General features: G+C 45.5%; 6 protein-coding genes across 6 annotated transcripts in view; 4 read left to right on the plus strand and 2 right to left on the minus strand.

The window, feature by feature from the left end:
• Window positions 1-2580, plus strand: part of LOC131294315 (uncharacterized) — a 50366-nt gene extending 47786 nt beyond the window's left edge. Inside the window, 4 exon segments of the mRNA XM_058322362.1 lie at window positions 228-421; window positions 2051-2146; window positions 2224-2421; window positions 2491-2580. Coding sequence (XP_058178345.1) covers window positions 228-421; window positions 2051-2146; window positions 2224-2421; window positions 2491-2580 — 578 coding nt within the window.
• A 198-nt stretch (window positions 2581-2778) lies between these two features.
• LOC131294316 (uncharacterized) lies at window positions 2779-5151 on the plus strand (the record flags this gene model as incomplete). Its single annotated transcript, XM_058322363.1, has 3 exons — window positions 2779-3545; window positions 3642-4571; window positions 4638-5151. Coding segments are annotated over 3 exons (2211 nt in total), but the record flags the coding sequence as incomplete, so codon positions are not given.
• Window positions 5152-12771: 7620 nt separating this feature from the next.
• Window positions 12772-14008, plus strand: LOC131290828 (uncharacterized protein F13E9.13, mitochondrial). The gene is made up of 4 exons (XM_058320013.1): window positions 12772-12844; window positions 12909-12991; window positions 13057-13397; window positions 13460-14008. The coding sequence occupies exons 1-4, from the start codon at window positions 12772-12774 to the stop codon at window positions 13788-13790; spliced, it is 828 nt and encodes a 275-aa protein (XP_058175996.1). The 3' UTR covers window positions 13791-14008.
• On the minus strand, window positions 13614-14324 carry LOC131294318 (large ribosomal subunit protein mL52). The gene is made up of 3 exons (XM_058322364.1): window positions 14279-14324; window positions 14084-14217; window positions 13614-14016 (listed from the first exon to the last, which is right to left on the minus strand). The coding sequence occupies exons 1-3, from the start codon at window positions 14322-14324 to the stop codon at window positions 13828-13830; spliced, it is 369 nt and encodes a 122-aa protein (XP_058178347.1). The 3' UTR covers window positions 13614-13827.
• Window positions 14325-14731: 407 nt separating this feature from the next.
• Window positions 14732-15714, plus strand: LOC131281296 (GEL complex subunit OPTI). Its single transcript, XM_058310573.1, has 3 exons — window positions 14732-14925; window positions 15182-15285; window positions 15360-15714. The coding sequence occupies exons 1-3, from the start codon at window positions 14818-14820 to the stop codon at window positions 15553-15555; spliced, it is 408 nt and encodes a 135-aa protein (XP_058166556.1). The 5' UTR covers window positions 14732-14817; the 3' UTR covers window positions 15556-15714.
• A 398-nt stretch (window positions 15715-16112) lies between these two features.
• On the minus strand, window positions 16113-24914 carry LOC131281912 (F-actin-uncapping protein LRRC16A). Its single transcript, XM_058311276.1, has 18 exons — window positions 24783-24914; window positions 23904-24001; window positions 23728-23778; window positions 23465-23593; window positions 23303-23386; window positions 22836-23224; window positions 22677-22774; window positions 22414-22601; window positions 22254-22331; window positions 21300-22186; window positions 20972-21224; window positions 20720-20895; window positions 20390-20573; window positions 20256-20300; window positions 19525-19786; window positions 18641-19438; window positions 18507-18566; window positions 16113-17642 (listed from the first exon to the last, which is right to left on the minus strand). The coding sequence occupies exons 1-18, from the start codon at window positions 24817-24819 to the stop codon at window positions 17629-17631; spliced, it is 3831 nt and encodes a 1276-aa protein (XP_058167259.1). The 5' UTR covers window positions 24820-24914; the 3' UTR covers window positions 16113-17628.
• Window positions 24915-25030: the final 116 nt, after the last annotated feature.

The following is a 25030-nucleotide window of genomic DNA, read 5'->3' on the forward strand; positions in this document are numbered from 1 at the left end:
TGGTGCCAAATCGCTCCGAACTTGGCTCCAAACATTCACCCTTCATCCAACCCGTTTTCCAACCCTTTTTTGCCAACCACGTTTGACCTGACTTGGCGGGCGAACCTGCCAGCCACGGCCAGCGCAAGGTTCGCCCCTCATGCCAGGATCAAACGATTTATATCGAGCATCGGTTCCTTCGGCCGGACCGAAAAGCGGACAAGAGAGCAGGAGGGGGAGGAAAACAGGAACACGAGTAAAATCCCACATTTTATATTTTATTGCCTCGCCTCGGCTGCAACCTTCAGCACCTTCTAGTCCTTCGGGAACACAGCGCAAATTCCTGTACGCCACGCGCGGCATGAAAACCGGCTCGGTCGATCTGCCGGACGAGATCGAAAAGAGCCTCTCCTCGGCCAGCACCTCACCCTGCCCTTCACCGGTTCGCCAAAGTCAGGTGAGTGTGGTTTTCGCTTTTTGCCTCACGGGGGAGGGCGAAACCTAGGAAACGTTTTCGTTTTTGCTTTCAATTTCCTATCGATATTTATTGCCTTCAACCAGAGAAAATAACTTTATCGTACCGTAAAGTGGATTAGAAGGGTTAAATTAAAAAAATATATATGTATACAATTTTTAATCTATCTCATGGCGAACGATCGTCAAAGTTTTTCACATTCACAAACTTTCACATCGCAAAACCGGTCTTAGCATTGATCGTGAATTCGTTCATGCCACTTAATGAAATTTTATTAAACCAAAAATGTTTAGTTAAACCTTTCAATCGCGTATCGTGGGACTCACTTTTGGGTTGCAAAATTCAAATCGTTTGTCAGTTTTGTGGTTGCATATAAAAATGTACTTGAAGGTAAAAGCAAGTTCTTTATATAGAACAATTGCTTATACCGTTGAATTATATTTTAAAGTGGCATAAAAACTGTCGTTGAAATATATCATACATACCAGACTTGACACTATTGATTTCGATGGAGACGCATGGTGTTTGACAAACGATTGAAGATGGAGACGCCTGGTGTTTTAATCGATTTTCACATGATTTGTGGAAAATAATATTTTGAAGTGATGTGAAATAACTTTACTATCTTTACTAAATAACTTTACTAATCAAATTTATAACAAAGTGACATTAATCTTCTTCTTCTTCTTTTCTGGCCCGCTCACAGTTGAGCACGTCATGCTGACATGGCCTGGTCAAATATATGGGATATTAATATGCATGCTTTTCGGAGGTGGAAACTTTGTAAAATTATTTTTTATTGCTAATTACAAAAAAAAGACTATACGTGGTTTATCTTTTATTTGTATAGTATTCACTTCGAGTACCACTTGTTGATCTGAATAGTTTGTTTATGATTGTAAACTTTGTTTTTAAACGTGATCGCGCACTTGTTTACAAACTTGATCACGAGGTAGATGACGTGACAGGTGACAGATTGATTAGAGTGATTAGGGATGGTTCGGAGTTAGAATAATAGGATCGCGAATAAGTCTAACAGAAGGAGCGGAGGAAAGTGATAAAAGGGAATCACAGAAAGCCATCGTCCTCATTCTGTTGGAAAAGCGATTAAAACATTTTTAATTTTGTAACGCCGCGTAGCACGGTATTTTCAGTAAAATAAAGTTACAAGAAATTGTAATCGAAGCGAACTTTTCCAACAATGATAGTTCGATCTATTTGTTCGTTTCATCCATCAAAATTACATTTCTATTCTACTAGTTGTATATTGGCCCATCAACATAACTTTCTAATTTATGTACATTAAACGCATGAGGGTGCCCATGGCGCAGCGGTAGCGCGAGGAAACACCACACCACAGGTGTGGGATCGAATCTCGAGTCTGGCACCCTCCGGTATTACGAACGGCTGACCACCGGATCTATAATATACCGTCTTTCGGTCACACAAACTCTCTTCGGAGGGAGGCCTTGTCCCACTAGGGGATGTCGTGCCACATAAAAAAAAAAAAAAACGCATGTTTTGTTGACACTACTTTTAGCAACGTTTCAACAGCACCGATTAACCCAATTTGTGTGAATTAATTTGTTATCTCAGAAATCTCATCGTCTCCTACCTACAAACCTCTACGTTGTGCTGTACAACTTTAAATCCCGTCACCAGGATGAGCTGGATCTCAAGGCGGGCTACAAGGTGAAACAAACCGAGTGACGCCGTTCACGTTTCGTCTTCTAATCGGTTGTTTTGTCACTCCTACTCCCTATTCCCAGGTCACCGTTATCGATACGTCCGATCCCGACTGGTGGAAGGGAAAGTGCCTGGGCAAGGTTGGCTACTTCCCCTCCAAGTACTGCACCAAGCTGGCGGCCTCGGAGAAGCCACTGCAGGTAACCCACAACCTGCAGGTGACGGACAACGAGCGGGGCGATGGCACGTTGACGCTTTTGCGTGATCAGATCGTTATACAGGTCAGTGGTGGTGGAGCAGTTGCGTCATGGGGTGCAAAGAAGTGTACCGTGAATGCTCTGGCTTTTCAGGTTGGCGAGGAGCTGAACGGTATGGTGATGGTCCGCTCGGCCGACAACCGGCAGGGCGTGTGTCCAGTCAAGTACCTGCAGGAGGTCTGACAACCGGAAGAGGAAAAACTGGACCGAGACCGCGACAAAGACCACCGACAACACACGAGCAGCGCAGGAGGCGGGAAGGGGACGGCTGCGGCGACGACGGCATCGAAATCGAGTAGAAAGAGCACAGAAAGGGGCAGCGGCGGTGGCGGTAGGGGAACCGACCGGGACCACAAAGATCAGTGCCATCCTGGGGATGGGCATCACTATCATCGCGAGAGCCGCAACAACAACTACCACAAGTCGTACGATCGCAGCTGGGAGAAGTGGGAGAAGTTCCGCGAGAAGAAGATGGAGATGATGAAGGCGCACAAGTACAATGTGGAGCATCGGCTGAAGTACGACAACCAGGAGCGCATCCTGTACCGGCACCACTTCAACTACTACCCGGTGAAGCGGCCACGCCCGCGCAAAACGTCCCTCGACCCGAACTGGTACACGGAGAACATCTACTCGAACCAATCGATCGACAACTCGGACGGCGAGCTGGGCGTCGGGTTTCCGCCGGGTGCTGCCGCTGGTGCTGGCCTGCGGGACATCAACGGCAACATGAGCATGGCGGGCGGGCTGGCCGAGGACGACGGCATCTTCACGATCGACGGGCAGTTCGAGCGGCGCAATCACTATCCGAAATCGAGCAGCTGCTGCTTCGGCGCCGGCAACCGAATGCGGGACATCGACGAGGCGGGCGACGGGCTGGAGCTGGGTGTCGGCGGGTGGAACGAGCGCTATCCGAAGATCCCGAAGTCGTACTCGTTCAGCACGTCGCGCAGCATGGGCGCCGGGTTTAACATGTCGAAGCTGTACAACCGCAACAGCTTCGAGATGCCAGAGTTCCCCAGGGGCCGGGATCGACGCCACCGGAGCGGGGCACTGTCCGACTCGGAGGGTGGCCGGGCGATCGTGCGGATGTGCGACCGGGAGGGATGCTTCAACGAGACTTGCTTCACCAAGGACGAGAAAAACTTCTTCAACAACCACAGCCACAACCATAACCACCATCACAATCACATCAACAACAACGCCATGAACAACAGCAACACGATCAACAACAACGTCGGTGCGCATCACAGCAACTGCAACATCATCAGCGAGTGGAACCTGCGCAACCGGAACAATTTACGTGCCCGCACCCATCCGGAGCCGGCGGAAGGAAGTGGTCCCCGGCCGCAGTACGTCATGGAGGAGGACTTTGACCTGTTCGACGAGGACGACGACGAGGACGAGGCGGAAAGCGAACTGACCACTCTGTACGCTGACGATCGCCACTCGATCGCGTACGGTGACTACGGTGGAGTGGCACGCCAGCTCTACGGCCACCCGTCCACCATCGGCGGCCATGTGGACGAGCTGTACCAGGCCGAGCGGTCGAAGCAGCTGCTGCGCAGCAAGCTGGACCGGGTGACCAAGTACACGGACGAGTTCACCGACGACTACCGGAAGTCGTTCGAGGACTTTTTCAACCAGAACTGCTGCATCGAGCGGCACCACCGGCAGCTGAAGGACAGTGGGCGCTTCTTCCAGAAGCCACCGGTGGCGGCGAAGAACAAGAGCATGCTGGAGGTGAAACCACCGAACCGGTTCGACGACAGCTCGTCCGGCTCGACCGATCTCGAGCTGGACGACTTCAACTTCGACTTCGAGAAGTACTGGGAGGAGCTGGAGAAACCGTCTCCAACGTCCCCGAGCGAGCTGGAGGAGCGAAAGCGGGCGACCCGGGGCGAGCTGGCCGGTGCTACCGGAACAGGTGGCAAGAAGGTGAAAAACGTCAACCTCAACCGGTGCTACAACAATGGAACTGTGATCGATATTTACCACGACGATGATCCGTACCATCGGGACCACTACCACTACCGGGAGGGAGGTGGCGGTGGAGCGAAGGTATCGAACACCCATCACCACCGACATAATCACCACACCGCACACCCGCACCATGCCAACACGACGCCGCGCTCGCGAGGATCGTCCCGACACAAAGTGTATCCCTCAGAGGGGTTGTTCGATTCGCCTCGCTCACTTTGCGATGAGCCGCCCGAGGAAGGGGGCAGACCAAGAGGTAGCACCAAGCCGAGTGCCCCCGACAAGCCGTCGCTGGATGGGGCGGGAAATGGGATCGCTGGCAACAGCAACGCGATCAGCTTTCTCAACAACATCTTCTCCATCTACAAGCCGAACAAGTACTCGCCCCTGAACTGCCACGGTGAGCAGAACTACCTGAAGAACATACCGGCCAAGAAGATGAACATCGTAGCGAGCTCGTCGGCGCGACCCCTCGGGGCCGGCAGCTCGCAGGGTGTCTCTGGCGTCGGGGTCGACACATCCTCCACCAAGCGCCCCCTGACGGTGCACCCGACCGGGAAACCTTCAGTGGCGTCGGTGGCCAATGCCGCAGCGCGCCGTTCCGCCCGGTCCGGACCCCCGCCCGCTTCGACCAAGGACCCGCAGGCCCGCTTCCAGATCATCCCGGACAAGACGGGCGTGAAGATATCGCCCCTGTACCGACTGGACGCGCAGGACTACCGGAGGGCGCGGTATAAACTGAAGAGCACCTCGCGGCCCCTGTCCTTCTGGTGAAAATTGCTCGACTGTTCGTACTATTCGGATGGCCGGCTGGACGGATTGCCGGTGGTGAAGAAGACGCGACGCCACACCAAGTACCTCAAGTACTGAACGCACCGCCACTCACACACTCACTCTCTCTCAATCTCGCAACAACAATAACAAATCAATACATAAACACAAGCACACAAACAGAAAGAATTCACACCACCTTCCAGTCCTTCCGCCCCTTTCTTAGTCCTCAGCTCCCTAGTGATCCTCAGAAAATCTACCAATTCCCATCCGGGGAGAGCTATCAGGGTGTTATGTCTGGGGTCGATGTGCCTGCAAAGTCTTATCTTTAGATATTCGACTCAAGACAACAGTGGACTTTTCAACTTCGATGTTTGAATGCTCTTAACAGTTCACTGGAACCTTTAATTGGTCCTCGAAATTTATATGCACGTAAGTCTCGCATACTTTGGCTAAACCAAACATTTAGTTCTTCTATTGTCTCTATTTATTCCTTAAGTGAAGACTCACTAGACTATCTCTCTTATTACTTTAAGGCTTTTGTCTTTGTGGACTTTGTCATATAAGGTTGCTTAAAAAGTTCACAGTTGACTCCAGTTCGAACGATTTGAGCTATAAGCAAAAATATGGAATTTAGCCTATGAAAAGTGTGTGTTTACACAAGCAATGATACTGTCATGTGAGTAAATCTTGCCAGAAAATAGATCATTTCCATGCGACGTTACAGTTACTACATCCACCAGACAAACACCCTCTCTCCCCCCTCCAAATTCGCTTCTACTAACGCTGCTGTATGGTGAAAAGTGCAAAGTAACATGTATGTAAGATGGACATTTACTCTTACACACCCGCATACGTACCGAAAACGAGACAAAAAAAAGTCATCATCCCCTCGGATGGACGGTGATCATCCCTCATCCCTCGCACAAGAGCAAAGCCGGAGCGAGATTGCCATTTTATCAACCGTAAGTGTAGTCCAGTGCCCTCTCCCTCTCTCTCTCTCTCGTCGCACAGAAATCATTCGTCATTTTATTATCATCAGTCGTTGTCATTCGATGTGCTTCGTGTGCCAGTGTGTCCTAATGGATGTCCTTAATGTAGGCTTCATTGCCATCGAATGAGTAAAGCAAAAACACACTCAAAAAAAAAGCTTAAAAGAAGGAGAATAGAGGAGGAAGGGGAGATAACCAAACGAAACTTTACTCCGAACGTCTGTCTTTAATGAACAAGCAAAAACAAAGCAAACTGGGTAAAAACACACAACTCTGTCACAACTCGCAGAAAGCAACATAACTAACAAATTTTGATACATTTTTTCTCCCGCTCGAGCGGAAGTGTTTTTTACGAAACGAAGAAGGAGGTTACGAAAACAAAGGATGCGACAGTGCAGAACCACACGGAAACAATAACATACAACTTTTGAAAATGTATCACCATCTTTCTGAACATATTTAGCCGGGAAACGAAGAGAATAACCGAGAGATCACCACAGCATCCACCATACAAACCTAAAGTTGGCTTCCTAGCGAAACCTAGTGGTGCATGTTTCTCACCGGGTTTAGTTGGGAAAACATTTTAACATCCGTAGTTTGTTTAAGATTTAATTTGGTAAAAGCCCGCCACGTGTATGGCTCGTCTGAGAGAAGGCAATTTTAAACCAGTATTTGTTGCTCTGTACAAATGTAATTTATTCTACGGTCTGTTCCATTTCCAGTGTATTCCGTGGAATTGCGGGAGGCGAAAATAGTGATCCTATAAAATACAGTAAAACCCTTCACACTACACCTACAGAACGCTAACGATAATACAAATCCGACACTACTGTGCGCCGTTACCGTATTTTCTACACCATCGTTGTCACGTTGTGTATCGATTTTAGAACATAGCGCGTCGCATATTTAAAAACCAGTGAGACCAGATGTTTCAGATGGTGAAGCATAAAACCTGTGAGGGGAAAATAATGTATCATTGTTATCTGTACATACCCACCATGATTCAAGGAAGAGATTTTAAATTGCATTAACAAGCGAAACATCCCTCTTTGATCCTCGCCTCTAGGGAACTAGACAACTTTCAGAGTCAACCGTCGAACAGTTACATCTTGTACTTTACATCTAACGATAACAAATCAAGAAATCGATCATTAAGTTTGTACATTTGCTCTTGTCTCTATTGGGAAAAACAACCACCTGTGGTCCACACACACACACACACACAAATACACACACACACCGTGAAAAGAGGCAGACGAACACGCATCGACAGAACGTAACAGCATTTGGTTCATACATACATTCAGTTTGGCACGATTACTTAAGACCCGTAGGACAACGGTAAAAGCAGATTTATTTACTGTTTGAATAGTGCTATAGCGCGCGTTTCGGTACGTTGGACCTAGGCCGTTGGATCTAGGTTTGCAAATAGTTTACTACTAGTTAGTTGGAACTCCACTTAATCTCCAGCCTTATGCCGAACCGTGGTCTGGTGGCGATAAGCCAGCCATACCATCGGGTTTCTCCGAGAGTTTATTTTAGAGTATGTTTACATTTAGCAGTTGTTATTTAACAATTACAATTTTACTTGCAAATACTAAGTAGACGGAAACAGTAAAATGGCTTTCGGGCGACGCAATGCTATCCCCGGGCTGAATTAGGATAATTTACAACACTCCCCTTGGCACACCCTTGGATTGCGTAGAGTAGTCTCGATAGAACCCTGTCATACGTTACTCCTATCCCTGGACTCTTGTAGGCCTTCCATCTAAGCCCGCCACGTCTCCGCGTTGGAACCGTACTCTTCCCGTACGCGTAGTTCTAGTGACATCATCCAAACGTAGCCCCACCACCGTAACAGGATTGGTAGAATGGCAGACACAATCGGCCAGTGCATGATTGCCCGAATACTACGAACGCGGTATCTACCCGTGGGAGCACAGTTGGCTGCAAATCACCTTGGGTTCTGCTTCCTGTCAATCGTTCGGCTAGCTGGCTGGCTGGTAGACGATAGACCAGTATCCAACGGCTAACACCGATTGACACAGAGCAGAGTTCAATCCAGGGAAGGGACTGTATCTTTCCACACGTGCTCTCCGGTCTTATAGAACAGCAATTTTTATACTCACAACACACCGTTCCGTCACCAAGCGGCAATGCTGGGAACGGTTCATTTTGTTGTCGTATTAGCAACAGCGAAGGAATTTCTACTAGCCACCATAAAGTTAAGCTCCAAGACCAAGTGACAGTGTCGGATGTCGCAGGAAACTGCGCGCTTTGTGAGCCCTCTAACTTGCTCCACTTGTCTAGAATAGAAAAGTAAACCAGCAAAACCAAAAACACACAAATCATAGCAGAGTCAGTGACTTCTTCCGTAGCGATTACGTTTTCATTTCAGGTCGATATTTGTGTTTGTGTACCGTAGGGCCGTAAACTAACTGGGTAGACTAGTAGCTCAAGACATTTGCAAGTAGGCTAAAATTCATGGTGGAGTACTCCCTCTGTCGGTAGTAGTCTGTAATCTACGTAGTGGCAAAACCATAGTGAAGCGAAAACAAAAACATACACAATACATAGTACATATGCAATAGACACCTCACATTACTGACCTTTTCCCACCCTCGTCGAGGTACTTTCTAGTATTCGGTCCTTTATCACGTGTTAACTACATTTTAACGAATTTTATGAATGTTTTCACTAGCGGGAAGGAAATCAGAGAAAAGGACGGAATGACAAAGGCGAGACGGATGCCACTGTTATCGTTACCACTTCTTAAGACGCTCTCATTCCGTGGAGGTACAATCAGATGGATGATTTTACGAATGTGGGAAGAAGGAGTATCTTCTACCGTAGTGGCATTGCGTTACCCAGGAAAACCAGTCTCACTTCGTTTGTTATCTAGCGAATTGACAGTTATGCCGCATTTCTTTCTTATGGCGAATCGATCGAGCGAAAGCGATTCACGAATCGTGCTCACAGTCGTATTGGTACGCTGTACGCGCAATATCGATCGATCGATCGAACGTAGACGGATCCTCGCACTTCCCGAAGCGATCTAGCGATGTAACGTAGTAGTCACAACAGCATATTCCATTCGCTCATTCATTCCTTTACCGAAATGGGAGGAACGAACCAAACTCCTTCATTTGTGATGGATAAAGCAAAACATTTACTCGAAGGGAGGAAAATCCCTTGTGCCCTAAAAAAAAACACACACACACAAACGCATGCAAGAGCTTACTGCAGAAGCATTTCCTACCAAGAGGCACGCTCAATTTAAAAGAAAAAAGGAACGGAAAGGAAACAAGAACAAACTAACTAGTACCAAACAACCCTAAACTTTACTGTACGACATAGTAGGCTAATGTTTAAGTAGGAAAGCACCAAACAGCGCGATCAACAGCAGCAGCACACACACACAACACACACCGTCACCTTTGTACACTGTGTCAAACGTTTGTAAGATCAGCAGTTCATGATCACACCAAAAAAAACCATTCTCAAGCACTGAAGCATACTAGGCACTCACTAGGTAGTGCTAGTAATTTATTTAGCGATATCATCCAGACTAGCACAGATGTGTCATACATTCTTACCGGCATGGAAAGATGGCGAACAGTTCGTTTGCCTAACCCCGACAGTAGGAGGCAACGTAGGGAGTAGATGTTAAACAAACCAGCATGTCTATCGAAATCACACACAAGAATCGTAAAAAAATCATTACAGAAGCTACTATACACGAACAGTTATACCAGTAAATGTGATGTAAAATAAGAAGAAACAGAAAAAAACACACAGCAACCTAGCACTCATTGGAAGTACTATTTACACACACCCACACAAACAAAAAAATCAGTTTTTAAACGAAATACAATAACGCACATGTTCATTAGAACTTCATCGAATGGGAAATCAGCCGCCATTTCTGTTTTCTTCCAAGAGAAGTTCTGATTATAAACCTTGGGATTTATTTGTTTGAATTGAATTTGTTTACTGGCCGATTTTCGTCACTAATGAATGTATTTTATTATAAAAATACGTTGGAAAACTATTCGATTGAAATGTTATAATCATATTTAACATTACTACACCACTTCGAGGAAATTTAGAATCGGTCCATATTGATAAACGTTTTAACACACACTCGCAATCAAACGCGCTAATTACATCCCAATTGCATCATAGTAGACAGGAACATCTTGGACCTGCTTTGGTCGATAGATCTAGTAGCCATAGCAACCTTCTCCATTCTCAAGTGGGTGTTTGGAGGCCCCTGGGATTCCATGGTGAGATTTTAATTTTCGGTTGGGCGGAGGTGTCTTCTTTAAGCTGAACCATCCACAACTGGCGGTAAAGTTTCTATGCTCACGTAATTTCGTTTCCGGTTTTAGAATAATACGTGCCACGATGCATACGAAGCGTGGTCCAATGCATTTCGAACCGAACACGTGTCACATTTACATGAACATGAAAACAAGTAACTACCCAGCCCTTCATATATAAAAATTGCCTTACGAGAGAAGAACATACAATTTGAAGCGTTCAAGAGCGCTGGCAAGGAAACGGTTTTATGGAACGGGCCAGGGAACATTTTTTTCCATGATGGCGCCCGATGTGGGAAGATGTTTGCTAAAAAGCATAAAACAGGATACGGTGTTTGGACGGAAGCGAACGGAATCAACCATGCTGTAATACGCTTTTCCATGAGTTCATAGTATCGATCATATCAGATATAGTTGGATGCATGCTGTTTAGGGAAACAGGCTAAACCCCCCCGTTGTATCCCCCGTTTTGATCCTTTCAACAGAACAAACAAGTATGTGATAAATAACGATAGTGCTAAAAAGTTTACGGCGATTATCCGGGGAGGGGGTGATCCTTAGGCGAAGCAAAGTAGTTTATAATGATGCATGGGCCAGATAACAACAGTTAAAGGAGAAAAACACAACACATACACACACACGCACATACACCTATAAAAACGTTCCCACAACTGCGTGCTTCATTGGATGTACCCTAGTGCTGTGGCCATGTTTTTTGGGTACCGGAATTAACAAGGAAACATAGTTTTTTTTTAACTTCCGAAGCGGGAAGAATTATCAAACCGAAACATCGTAACCGGAAGAGGCACTTGCTAGCAGTTTTTTAATTTTTCTTTTATAAACCGCTTAGGTAAATATGAAAAAGTAAATCTAAAGAACCCCTTTTGCAAAAAGGTTAACCTAGCTAGAGCATTGTTGTTTCGCCGTAAACCATAATGGAAACAATGCACCATGTTTGAAACCTAGACGAATGTGAAACGAAACTAAACACACACAAAAAAACAAAAAAACACATAAGAATGTTATGATGTATCATGATTGTGGTAGTGATTGTTAGTAGAAAAAACAACCAACTGATCTAAAAAAACAATCCCAACTCAACATCCTATGCTTTAAACTCATGAACCATGCAACACACCGAGCAGGCCCAAACAAGATAAACCTATCGATAAAACATTAACCGCGGAAATAACGAACAACAGTATACAACTTAAAGGAACGATAAACGATTATTCAATTGCTGAAATTGAACAACACGACATACAATGCAACCGTAGATGCAAGATACAACCAAAATACAACTTCCAGATCGTCTGAAGAACCAGTGTAGGTTTACATTATTCGTCTGTTATGCTCATCTTAAATTAATATTTATAAACCTATAACGAAATCAAAAGCTTGAACTCGAACAGTGCAGTTTTGTTTTAAAATAATTTATTCAAACAGAAAAAGGAGCTTTATTCTAGTGAGTGATAACACAGACCAAAAAAAAAAAAACAAATCTATTCACGCGTTAATGCTAGTTCAATAACGTTCTATTTCCAAAGAATTATCCATGCCAAAAGTGCTTCAAATCGATTAGCCTAGGAAGTATCGATTCGCGTAAGCTGCCCTTGCGGTAGAAAGTAGTCCCAAGTGTTTATGGAAAAGGAAAATGATCGAAAAAAAAACCCACATATTTGAGCATTTGCGATCTTTTGTTTTTGAGAAACATTTACATTTTGTACGTGAGCGTTTGGACAAAGGTCGCGGAAACAAACGACATTTTTGCGGGCATCTTATGCCGTCGACCTGGCTAATGGTACGCATTTGGGATACTTTAAAAGACATTTCAGATGAATGAACAGTTAATTTTCAAAGGGATTTTTAAATTTATAAAAACAGTCAACGGGTTAGTTTTTTGTTTTTGTTAAATCACCAACATCCTGCAACATACAGTACGATCGAATGGAACAGGCAACACGTCATTTTAAGATCTTAACAGAAATAAATTACTTTTCTCACAACCACTTCCATCAATGTCAATCTTTTTCCTTTGTTTACCAAATATCACAATACATCGACTGTACTTTTACCACAAACTCTAGACGATCACGTGTTATCTATTTTTGAAACTTTGGCGCCACTATTGAAATCTTTCGACTAGTACACTAATTAACGTCGATTTTGAAAAATGCTAGTAACCGAGCAACTGTCAAAATATTAATGTCCGGATCACCCTGTGCCATCAGCGCAATGTTGTCATCACAAATGATCGTTGTTTACAAAATAGAAAAATAGTTTGCGGCAAACGTGATCATCATAGCATAATGTCCAAATTTCTGTCCCTTTTCGCCAAACCATTCCCAATCATTGGCATGATTCACGTTGGCGCTCTGCCTGGTAGGCTCGGGTCGAAATGGAGGCTTCCAACAGAAGTGATTTTTACCATGTCCTCTACCCTAAGGAACACCACTTTACCGGGGATGCTTTGAGAAGGTAGTGGAGAATGCCTGCAAGGAAGCTGAAGTCTACCAAGAAAATGGCGTGGTAAGCACACGTTGGAGAGTGTGAGAAATGGTTCGATTGATAAATTCCCCGTCTATTGCCCATAGGATGGAATATTGATAGAAAACATGCATGACATCCCATACATTCGACCAAGCGATAACCTTGGGCCGGAAGTAACTGCAGCAATGGCAAGAGTGGCCTGCGCCGTTCGTCAGACAGTTTCGAGCATTCCCTGTGGAGTACAGATTTTGGCCGGTTGCAATCGTGAAGCATTGGCCGTAGCTAAAGCGTGCAAGCTGCAGTACATTCGTGCCGAGGGATTTGTGTTCGGACACATGGCCGATGAAGGATTCACCGATGCATGCGCCGGTTCATTGCTACGCTATCGGAAACAAATCGACGCCGAAGATGTCCTGGTGCTGACGGACATTAAAAAGAAACATAGGTAAACTAGCGTTACAATACATCCTGGAGAGGTTTATGCAATTGGATAACTGTTACTTCTAGCTCCCATGCGATTACAAATGATGTGTCGATTGGTGAAACAGCACACGCCGCCGAGTTCTTCCTCTCCGATGGTCTAGTCATTACCGGTGCTTCCACAGGTGCTAGTGCAAGTGAAGTCGAACTTAGTAGTCTAGTTGGGAAAACTGATCTGCCGCTGATCATCGGCTCGGGCCTAACACTCGAAAACTTCACCAACTACCGACAGCTTTCACACGGCGCCATTGTTGGATCACATTTTAAAACCAACGGTCACTGGGCGGAAAAGTTGTGCCCAAAAAGAATCAAAGCCTTTATGAATCACGTGAACACATTGCGAGAACAAGCGACTTAACGGATCGTAACTACTAAGTTTATTCGTTTGGCTAGCGTCACTTGGATTTTTTCAACAATAAATGACCCTTCGGTTTCAACTTTTCGCGAACGAGGTCTTCTTTACGTTTTGCTTGTTCTGCGTTGATTCGATCGTGTCTTTCCACGGCGAAATCCATCTCCTTTGATAATGTCACTATTTGCTTTGCAATTTCACGCTGTTGTAAGATGCGTTTCTTCTGATTGGACTGCAAGTAAACCACAATACGGCACATATCAGATACGTTTCTAAAGAACCCCCGTATAAATACCTACTCCAAACGGGGTCACACGGCCATCCATAAAGGTGTAATCCGGTAAATGCGTAAGCGGGCTAGACTTGTTTGGATTCCGAGCACACTTTTTGGTTTCCACATTCAACACTATGGCTCCCCTCGCCGATTGCAATCCTAACGGAGGAAAGAACTTAGCAAACTTTCACTTTCAAACAATAGTGAGTTAATGAATTACCTTTGTGGAACCATCGTGCTGGTGTAAAGAATTTGGCCGCGAGCATAGTTTTCTAATGTTTTCAGAGGGTAATTGTTTTCTGCTGTTTTCACGATGTTGATTATTTAACAGTACGTTGACAATACAGCCAATGAAAACAAACATGAACGTCAAAACCGGCATGTGCGGCGCCGCTTTGTTTACAAAGCATCTGCTGAGCAATTTCCGATATTTTAAAACATTTTACAAATCGATGAATCACAAAATATTACTTTAATATTTAAAAAAACTCTCAGTTTTTCATTCACAAATATATCCCATCCCTAAAATCATGGGGTATATTTTAAAAAACTCTCAGGTAGGGCAACTTCACCACATTGGCACACTGTTGGACGGAAGAAGTGGAACAACAGTTGTATACGGTGTTATTTTTCCTGTGTTTCGTGTCACCAGGTTTTTGTCAAACATCAGCATTCAATCGAGAAAAAAATTAGGAAATCATTAAGCCAAGAGCGTGTATGGTAAAATAATTGGTAAAATTTAGCATTTCATAAACGAAAATGGTCGCCAAGTCGGGACACAATGAAAAGCTGGCGAAACCGAAAACATCTCACATCGCGTCCGTGTGGAACCGGGCGATAAAACCAAACTCGGAGTGGAGTGATAAGGTGCGTATGTACGGTGAAGATTTCGAAAAGTTTTCAATACTGCTGTTTTCATGCCTAATTGCTTACTTTTTTAACTTGATTGTTAGTGAATGGTGGAGGTTAATATATTGTTCAATTACTAAAGGTGCACACAAATTCAGTGTATAAGTTTCAATACCGCAGTATATCGACACCATAACAAAGACCCAAACGTTTTAACTTCATTGATGTAATGATAAGCGATTGATAGCAATAATTCTCTACCTTTTCTCCGTAGGACGATTTCCTGGATGTTGTGTACTGGGCGCGACAAGTTTTGGGTATCCTCATCGGAATAGTTATGGGCATTATTCCACTGAAAGGATTCATCGCACTGGCACTGTAGGTGACAACGTTTACAGGATATCGATAATCTGGCATACTAAGCACACCGCTCAATCCACTTCATTCCACAGATTTGCCCTGTTGAACTGCGGAGCCGTCTACCTTTACAGCAATAACTTCCAGTCCATCGACGAGGAAGCGTACGGTGGCATGTGGGAAATAGTGAAGGAAGGTTTTATGACTTCGTTCGCGTGCTTTCTGGTCACGTGGATTATCTTCTACACCGGCATCCACTTCGACAGCGTGGTGTTAGAGAAAAGCATTTAGAAATTTAGTCGGTACGGTAAAATAACGCAGATATAACAAAAAACAAATTAACAAACATTGTTGACTAATTTATTTTTATTGTCATGAAAACGACCATGGACATCGCGCACCGGTTAAAAGAATGTCATTACAATCACCAAATATAGCGAAACAAACGTACTGTGAATGGGTTCCTTTTATTGCATGATAAGAATACACATCCGTTATACTGATTTGGAGGGATTTGGTTAACATCTGAAAACTATGCAGAAATTAAATCATTTGTAGAAGAAAATATGGGTAGAAGAACAACGCGTTTTACCGACCACGTGCTACTACATCGAACCGAGCGCAGCGTGTTCCTCATCCACCCAAGTTCCGTGTTGGATGGCCCATGTTGGATGTTTCAATACTCAATGCTCATAAACACTTACATATTTAATTTCATGTAAAATGACTTGCTTTATTTAATCATACAATCGGTTATTACGTACTTGCTTTAATGTTCCAACTACTAATGCCTTGCGTATCGGGAAAGGATAACTAACAGCAGTTATGCAGTTTCATGTTTATTCAATCTCACCCACAACGGATCATGCTAGTTTGAATACATACGAGTGTTATTATAACGTTTATTACTACTGAACGGGTCGCGAGAAACCCTGATCTTTTCGTTGTTACCCCTGCTTTTCCATCCAGGTGCACTTGATCTATATATATCACACCGTTTGGCCGTGCTATGGGGGGGTAGGGGTGTGTTCCTGTGTGTTAAGAGTTTATAGTATGATGTATAAATGGGAATGTCGAATGAAGGCTCTAACTTTCCGCACAAGCATTCCGTCGCGGCTGTCGTAGACACGAGTCCTTCTATCAGTCCTGAGCACTTCGTTCCATTCGGAAGTTCGTTTCTGAAATCCGTCCATCTCTCTAGTGTGGGGTTATGCTATTTGTGCTCTTTCGTCTATCATTATTGAACGCAAACGCTAACGAGATAATGTGTGTGGTTCCGATCGAATCATGCAAAAGTTGTAATTGATCTAACGTGTCGCACTATTCTACGGTATTCTACGTTCGCTGACGTTACTTTCAACGCGTGTACGATTATCGATGTATCTATAGTTACACAATGTGTGGTTGGGGTGGTGGTTTAATTCGCTGCTGATTTCGATTTTCTCCCTTTTTATATCTTGTTTGGCACAGTTCTTCAGTTTTCCACTATACGCCGTAGTACGGAAAGGTATTGCATTGCAGTGAGAGCAAATGGTTTTAACTATGAAACGTAGAGTCATACAATGTTACTCGGTATGTTACTTGTTCAGTTGCTTTTTCCCATCACAGCAAACATATGTGCTGTTCCACAATGTCAAGCGCATGGAATGATTTTCCCCTTAACCTTACGTTCAGACTTTCAACATTCCTAGTTAAAAAAAAGATTAGAGACCTCCTAAGGTTAGAGAGTAAGCAAACAAGTCGATCATTTTATCATTATGTAGTTTCTTCTAACGCACCGTTCCGTTGCAAAAATTGGAGGACAGTAATAACAGTCTTTTAATGAGCTACCGTGCGGTTGTGGCGATCAGTACCAGCTAGAGGGGTTAAGTTACATCCTAAAATAAAAAAAAAAAGTCACATCGAAACATCGTCCCTTTCGCAAGCATAGTGAGCGAGGTTCCCTGAAAGAAAAGCAACACCCGGCGGGGGGTTTCGCGTCAGGTTGTAAAAATAATACTTTTGTTGTTACGCACGCACCCATCGAAAGGAAATCGGTTGTGAAATAATGTGTGTAGCTTAGTAAAAAACAAACGGTTATCAATAAAAGTAAACGTAAACAAAAAAGAAATGGAAGCTTCCCTTCACTCACTGCAGTTGAATTTTAAATATCATTCCACGGAATACTGCTACGTCCCGTACACCGCGCTTATTCCTCTGTCGGACGAGCTTGTGATGCTTGATCTCATGCCACGGGGGGTGACATCTCCTATCCTTCCCATCTACCCCCTTACGTGGATCGCAAACTACACATCGACCGCATCCTCGCCTTTATAGACGGTGGACTCTCTGTACATTGTTTTTCTTGACGATTTCTGCAGGCCTTCAACTAGTGTCTCCTAAAATTGGGAGGTTAAAAACAAGCAACACATTAGAACCGTTACAAAGTAGCAGCTCATCCGTAGCTAATGGTGAAGATGAAGATGGTGATGATCATTTAGCAACATCCAAGTAACCGTCCATGGGATGCATGACAACGTTAGTTTCTAATGATGATAATGAGGTGAATGGTTTGGTGCAGATGCATAGTGGATAGGCATGCAAATCGAACAAATCATAACAAACCTCAAACAAAGCGGTAATTTTCTTGCCAGCAACAATCCGTTTAACGGACGTTGTGTCTTTCAGCACCTCGGAGTTACTGCCGCCGGATTCTACGGCATTGACTCCCGCAGTCGGGAGGCTTTGGGGTTCAGCCAGCGCAGGGTCGCTAGTGTGCTGCGTGCTGCTCGGGCTGAGACTATGACTACTGCTACTGTTACTACTGCTACTACTAATATTGCTACTGTTTCTTTGACTGCTGGTGCGCCCCAACAAGGTCGAGGGTGACGTCCGTAGCAACGCCGAGGCCGAGTACGACGAGGTAGAGCTTCGCATCAACGAGTTCCGTTCAAGTTCGACTACGCGTGCCGTTGCACGTGCAACATATCATGCCGTGGTATTCCGAGGGCGAGCCGGTACATTTATTATCCAAATCGAACATAACACGACGTGCACAAGACCGGAATAAAGGAAGAAGGGATAGGACCGCAGTAATGGCGGCAAAACGAATATGAGAGGGTCGTGTCGAAACGGCACCAAGAACGGAAATAAAATAAATTAAAATAATAAAATAAACAATCACAGTCTAACATGCTTTAAACGTATCAAACACACAAACAGGTAGCATGAGAGCCATTAAAGAAATGTAAAAAAGGATATACCTCCAAGCTTATTCAATCCGGCTGCCATGTCCCGTACCGATTTCTTCTCAATGACCGCTCCTGGAATGAATGTAAAAAGGAAACGTTTTATTAAAAATATACAAACTGGCATTTCAGCATGGCAATGAACATACCCGGTGTTATTCCAAGTATGCTTCCTCCCCCACCACTGCCGGCGGAAGCGCTTATAGCACCAGGCGTAATACCGACGATCGATCCACCGGGCGTTTGCCCCGATATGAGCACCAAATCGCCGTCAGTGTCGATGCTATCGACGGACGATTCGTTGAATTCGGCCTTCGACTCGTGTCCCAGAACAGACCAGGGCCGTGGTTTGGGCGAAATGATGGGCGTTTTCTGGCCCGTCCCATTGCCAATGCGCGGCCCAAGGGACGACTCCACGTTGTGGCTTCGTACCGACTCGTTGCTGGGAGATTTGCTGCTGCTGCTGCCGGTACCGGACACCATCATCGTGCCATTGTTCTCTAGCGGTCGTGCTTCACCGCTCCGTGGCGTTTCTACTACCTCGGTGGCCGCCTTAACCAGCGGTGACTTGCGGTTTACCGAGGGTGATACCTTCTCCAGGTTGTCCGAAGAGCGCGACCGGGAGGTCCAGTTAACACCCTTTAAAAGCGGCGACGAACGGTCCAGCTTAAGTGGCTTGCGTTCCTCGAGGATCGGGGTAGTCTCTCCGGAGGTCACGTTGGAGAAGCGGCCACCATCGTCCCGGCTGAGCGTGGGACTGTCGACGAAGCTTAGAGAGCTGTACTCCTCCGACGTGGGGGACACAAGTGGTGTCAGGGTGGAGGGTGTGGCCGATCCTGGTCTGAAGAACGATTCGATACCCTCGTTAACGACCGTACCGGCGGCAGCAACGTTGTCCGCTATGACCGGTTTCTTGGGAGCGCGTGTTTTCGCTCGTTTCGGGCGGCCTTCATAAAGAATATTGATATGAACCAGTTGCTTTGATTGCATTTAACTCTTTCGCTTAACCTCCTAAACAGTCTGTTAAACTTACCCTTAACCAAGTGCTGCAGCGTAAGAGACTGGCTCGGAAGCTCCGTGATCGAATCGCAACACTCGTCCTCCTTCGGATTGGGTGATTCACGCTTCTTCGCACTGCTGTTGCTACTGCTGCGGGATACGCTGCTTGCGATCGAGGCTTCGGTCACATCCGGAATGTTGGCGAGGCTTAGGTTTTCCACACCCAACCCTACCACCGACTGTGGCCGCACTTTGCGCGCTATCGAACGGCGCTTGTGCTGCAGTTGTGGCGTTGCCTGAGAAGAGAAACATTGGAGGTGTTTTAATACGTCCCTTCACATTACTGTGAGCTGAGTGAAAGCTTAAAATAAAATAAAATCAATGGGCACTACAAGGAAAACACCCGGTGCTGGGTCAATCCACTGGAACAGGGTAAACATAAAATGAATGCAGGAGAAATACACAAAACGCTACGGGAAAGCCAATTTGCCGTTCATCGCAAAGATCGTCACCGGACGCATGCAACAAAAAGGTAGAGTGTGTGTTGTCACTAATCTGTAATACTCACTAGGTTTAGATATTCCAATTTCTGTCGAATGTGTGCGTTGGTGGTTGTGGTGGTTGTGGTACAAGATGGGATGGAAACAATCGATGAAACCAATGCGTAATATGAATGGGATCAATGGTAGAACAATGGTGAAACAATGAGATAGGTTTTTTTTGTTGTGTTTAGAGGACTCTCTACTACTACTACTGTACACTTACCGTTGGTGAATCCAGCCCCAGTTTCGGAAGGTCTAAACCCCGAAGCTCAAAGCTTGCAATCGGCTCAGTGCTCTGTTGGAACAGAATGGAAGGCAAGATTGTAAAGATATTCCATGTGAAGTGTAAGTTTTCACAATAACAATTGAATTAACTACCTGACTAGAATTATTTTTAGTACCGTCCAGGGACAACAAATCGTCACTGTAGCCCAGTGGTCCCTCTGCAATGCCCAAACCTTTGCGGTAGCGAGTCAGTGCCTCCAGTACCTCATCCGTAGCTCGATCCGAGATTAAACTGGCCAAAGATTGTTCCACTTCGCTGTAAGGAAACAAAGGGAGTTTTTTAATAAAAAATCAAATACCAAAAATTATAATTAACGAGTAGCAAATATTGTGCACAATAAAAATTAAATCTATTGTTACAGCGTGACAGTTTATACGATTTATAGTTTAGGCCAATCTCACCTGATACGATTCATTACTTCCCCGCCGGCACTGTTCACGAGACAGCTTTGAAGAAACTCCTCCGAAATTGTTAAGCGCTCTTCGCAGCCTTTGCGCAACTCGGACAGCACCACTTGCGAGCCGAGCGTTTTCGGACACTGTTCGATGCCAGTCCGTAGCATCGTTTCCATAGTTTCCTGCGAATTAAAAAGCTTTCCATTAGTGACCTGTCCGGAAACCGAAATTGGGAACGGATTTGTTTTAAGGCCATACCTGCAGATAGCTTCTGATCGATTGGTGAAGTTCGGTTTTCATCTTTCCGAGGCGCACCTCGATCGGATGCGGATCGCAGCGTACCGACTCTTGCAGCTTCGGTAGCAGTTGCTTGCAGTTCTCCGCGTCCTCCAACAACCGTGACAAACTACCGTCGAGCGAGCTCTGGCGTGAGGACATCGTTTCCTGCGTTTCGGCAACCAGCTTGTCGAGTACTTGATGGGTGGAGGACAGCAGGAAACCATGCTGGAGCCTATTAATGGTGCAAGAAAAGAGCGAAATCGCCATTTAAAAAGAAACAAACGAGCACCAATTGCGGAAAACTTACCGAAAACCTTGTCCATGCGTACGCTTAAACCCATTACCGTTTCGGAACAGCAGTTCCTGCATCTTCTTCATCAGTCCATCGGTACGCTCCGGGTGTTGCTTCAAACAGGGTGCAATATCGTGCAACGGGAACGGCATGTTACGCACGGAGAAGTTGTTCTCGAGTGCGTACACAATGTCCGCGTACCCCTGCAGCGTAACGTTGTTCCGATCGAGGGCGATCGTTTTGAGCTTATTGTTGATTTGCAACGCTTTGGCAAGCAACCGCGCTCCGATATCGCCCATCAGATTGCCCGTAATGTCTAGCATCTGCAGGTGCTGGTTGCTGCCGAGTGCATTAATGAAGTTATGCAGATCCGTCTTGAGCCGGTTTTCCGCCAGCACTAATTCCTGCAGCTGGAAGTCATCCTTCTGGATCAGATTCACCAGCGAATCCATCACCGTGCCAATGTGCTTCAGCTTCATGCCCGTAAAACATTTGCTCATGTACAGCGAGCGTATCGAGGGATTTTTCCCGATCGCCGTCAACACGTGGGCCAACTCGTAGTCCATGTTGTTATCGCTGATGTCCAGGCTAGCTAACACCCGCACTCCGTGGATGCACGACTCGAGCACGTGCGCACCCTGCGAGCCGAGGGAGTTTCCGCTTAAGTCCAGATAGAGACCCGCCGTCGACTCGTTGCACGCCAGCCCGAGCAGAAGATGCTTGAGCGCTTCCAGAGGCAACTTGCAGCTGGCAATATTAAGATGCTTAAGGCTGAGGCTGCTGGTGAAGAACTGCTTAAACGAGGGTGGGATTTCTTTACCCTTCTTTGTGCCGAAATTATTGTGCGACACGTTCAAATGAAGCAGATGAGTCGCGCAGCCACGCAAAAGCGCTCCAAAAACCTAGAAATAAACCACAAAAGCATGAATCATCGGCGGCCAACCGAAAGGAGTGCCATTTAAAACATACACTTTCCAGTGTGGTATCCGTCCGGGAGATGTCCAAGTGTTCGATTACGTTAGGTTGTGCCAGAAAATTGTAAAGATTCTACAAATACAACCGAAAAATGGAAACAACCGATATTAGCAATGCAATCATCATTGTCCACTACACGGTATTATAGCATTACATTGACGTCGTCCTTCAGAATGTTTCCGCTCAGATCGAGATACGTGAGGGAGCTGGAAATGTTTTGATTCAGCGACAGCGAATGGGCCAACTGATTGACGCCCTTAGCACTGAGGCCGCAGTGTGCGAGAGCCAGCTTGGAGAAGCCTTTGGACATTTTTGCTATTGGACCAGCCAAATGAGTAGCACCTAGAGGGAATGAAGGGAAAACATTTTTCATATGATTAATGTGGTTGTTGACATTCATTCGTGTACTATACAAACCTTTGTCCTCGATCAAATTATGGCTCAAATCAATGGATCGCAAAGCAGGCGCGGAATTAGATATCACAGCAACAGCTAGCTTATGTATAAAGTCAGACCTACGAATGAGAAAAACTTTCAATGAAATTGATCACATTTGCTAGCATTTGCTATGCCTACTTTAATCCCAGCGCTTCCAGATGCAGTTCCTCGAGCCACAGCGATCGCCGGAGCACTTGTAGCACTCGTTCGAGCGTTTCCGTCGACAGCCGCGTGTGGGTCGCCTTCAGCCCCCGGAAGAAGGTATTATACTCGAGTGCGGCCACAATCGCCATCAGATCCTTCTGCTCCAGATGGTCGAAGTCGCGCAAATTGAGCACCCGAGCATCGTGGGACAGGTAGATCGTATCGATGTCCCAGGCGACCTCCTCGCGGTACTGCACCGCATGCTGATCGCACATGCAGGCGTACTGCATGCTGAAGCCACCGCAAGGGCCCACATTGCGCGGGTCTGATGGGCGCAGCTCGTCGGAGAATATCGACGTGCGTTCGATGGGATTAACATCGATCTGAAATGGAAGGGAGAAAAAAAGAAACGTTAGCATTGATATTCGTAGGATCATGCAAGGAGCATTCTAGTTACTGACCTTTCGAATTATGTACCGCAGTGGGACGGTTGGAAAGATCTGCTTGATTGCAGAAGATAAATCCGTCAGAATAACATCGGCATTCTGTACAGAAATAACGAATGAAGGGGGGCAAATGATTAATCGACAACTTAACGGAACATTCAGCGTGATGGTACTTACCGATGTAAAACTTCCCGCATCGCCAATCGTCGAGAAAGAGTAGCTTTTATCATTGGTGGTTATTGTAAAATGGGTTGGCTTCCGACTTTCGATCGATTGTATATCTAGATAGTGAAAATGGCAGTCTATCTGTAAATGGAAACGAAAGCGAAGCGAAAAAAGAACCGTCCACAAACACGACCCGGTTAGATGCTATTTGGCCCTTATCGATACCCGTATCGCGTTGCGACACGATAGCACGAAGTAGTAAATCTAAGACCTACCCTTGTCGGTACTTTGGCTGTAAGCAGATACACTCGCACCGGCGTGAAAACCTGCAAGAGAGATACGTTTAATCCATACGGGTTTTTTTATAACCATTTATCTTTGCGTAATTCTTTGCAGAACTATCACAAACACGAACGGAACAGAAGTACGTTCATTTGAATGAAATACTCACCAAAACTCGATTCTCAGTTTTATCGCTCTTAACTTCTAATTTGACCATATACTTCACCAGAATTTTGGTGTGTCGTCCAAGAAGTGTTTTCACACTCTCTGTAATTAAACAAACACCATAACAATGTGAGTTTAAATTGGATTAATTAACTTCGGTTGAACTATTGTGATTGCAATGCCCAGAGGACAAACATTAAATTCCACCCACTGTACAGGCCCGCATGAACTTTCTTGCATTCTTCACCTGTTATATTCTTATTCGCACTCAAATGAATCAACTCAAGCACTTTGGCCAAATATTTGCCAGCACTTTCAACGACATCGACCTCATCGCGACGCTTCGTAGGAGGCATGTTTTCACCCGTGTGTTCCCAGCAAGACTATTTCATTCAAGTATCCCATTTTCTGGTGGTGTACATGGAGAGCCCATATCTTCGTGGGGGAAGTCGCCCTTATCAGAGCTTCGATGCGATGATATCTTGCACACGCAAGAGGGTGTTGGTGGTAGGCTCTTCGGTAGATAATCATAATGCAAGCACGGTCACTTCCAGCACAACATAAAGTTACTCCAATGTTGCGAGACGCACGATGACGCCACAGCATAAAGTATGACTCAGTGTGATGAGTTCGGTTCGTGGCCGAGCAGTGCCTTTGTGTGCAATTGTAGGATTTTTTTGTTGGTCAGCTCAATTGCGGAAGAGGAGGAAAGATAAGGATACGAAAGGGGAGCCCCACGAACGGGTTGGTATCATGTTATCAGTACTCCCTTCCCGGACTACACGTCCAGATGTCTCCCGAAGTGACCTCTATTTTGGAAATTGCCTGCCCAGCTCTCGCGCAGCGGGTGGTGTAAACATTTTTCTGCAAAACCATTATTTACCGTTTAGATCTTTTGTTAGCTGCGAACGGGTCGACATTCTGGTGCCGCATGGAACAAACTTGACGAGCCAGCAACTGTTTTCCGCACCACACTAGCAGCACCTACATAATTATGGATTGATTTCAGTTTCGGTGCTTCCCGACGGAAAACGACTGGGTGTAGTGATTACAATTTTTTGTCTTTGACAACCATCTTTGATAATCGCGAAATTTGCCTATTGACATCGAATGCGAAGGATGAGCCTGCAT

This window comes from Anopheles ziemanni, chromosome 2 (assembly GCF_943734765.1).
Source record: "Anopheles ziemanni chromosome 2, idAnoZiCoDA_A2_x.2, whole genome shotgun sequence".
Classification (NCBI taxonomy): domain Eukaryota; kingdom Metazoa; phylum Arthropoda; class Insecta; order Diptera; family Culicidae; genus Anopheles; species Anopheles ziemanni.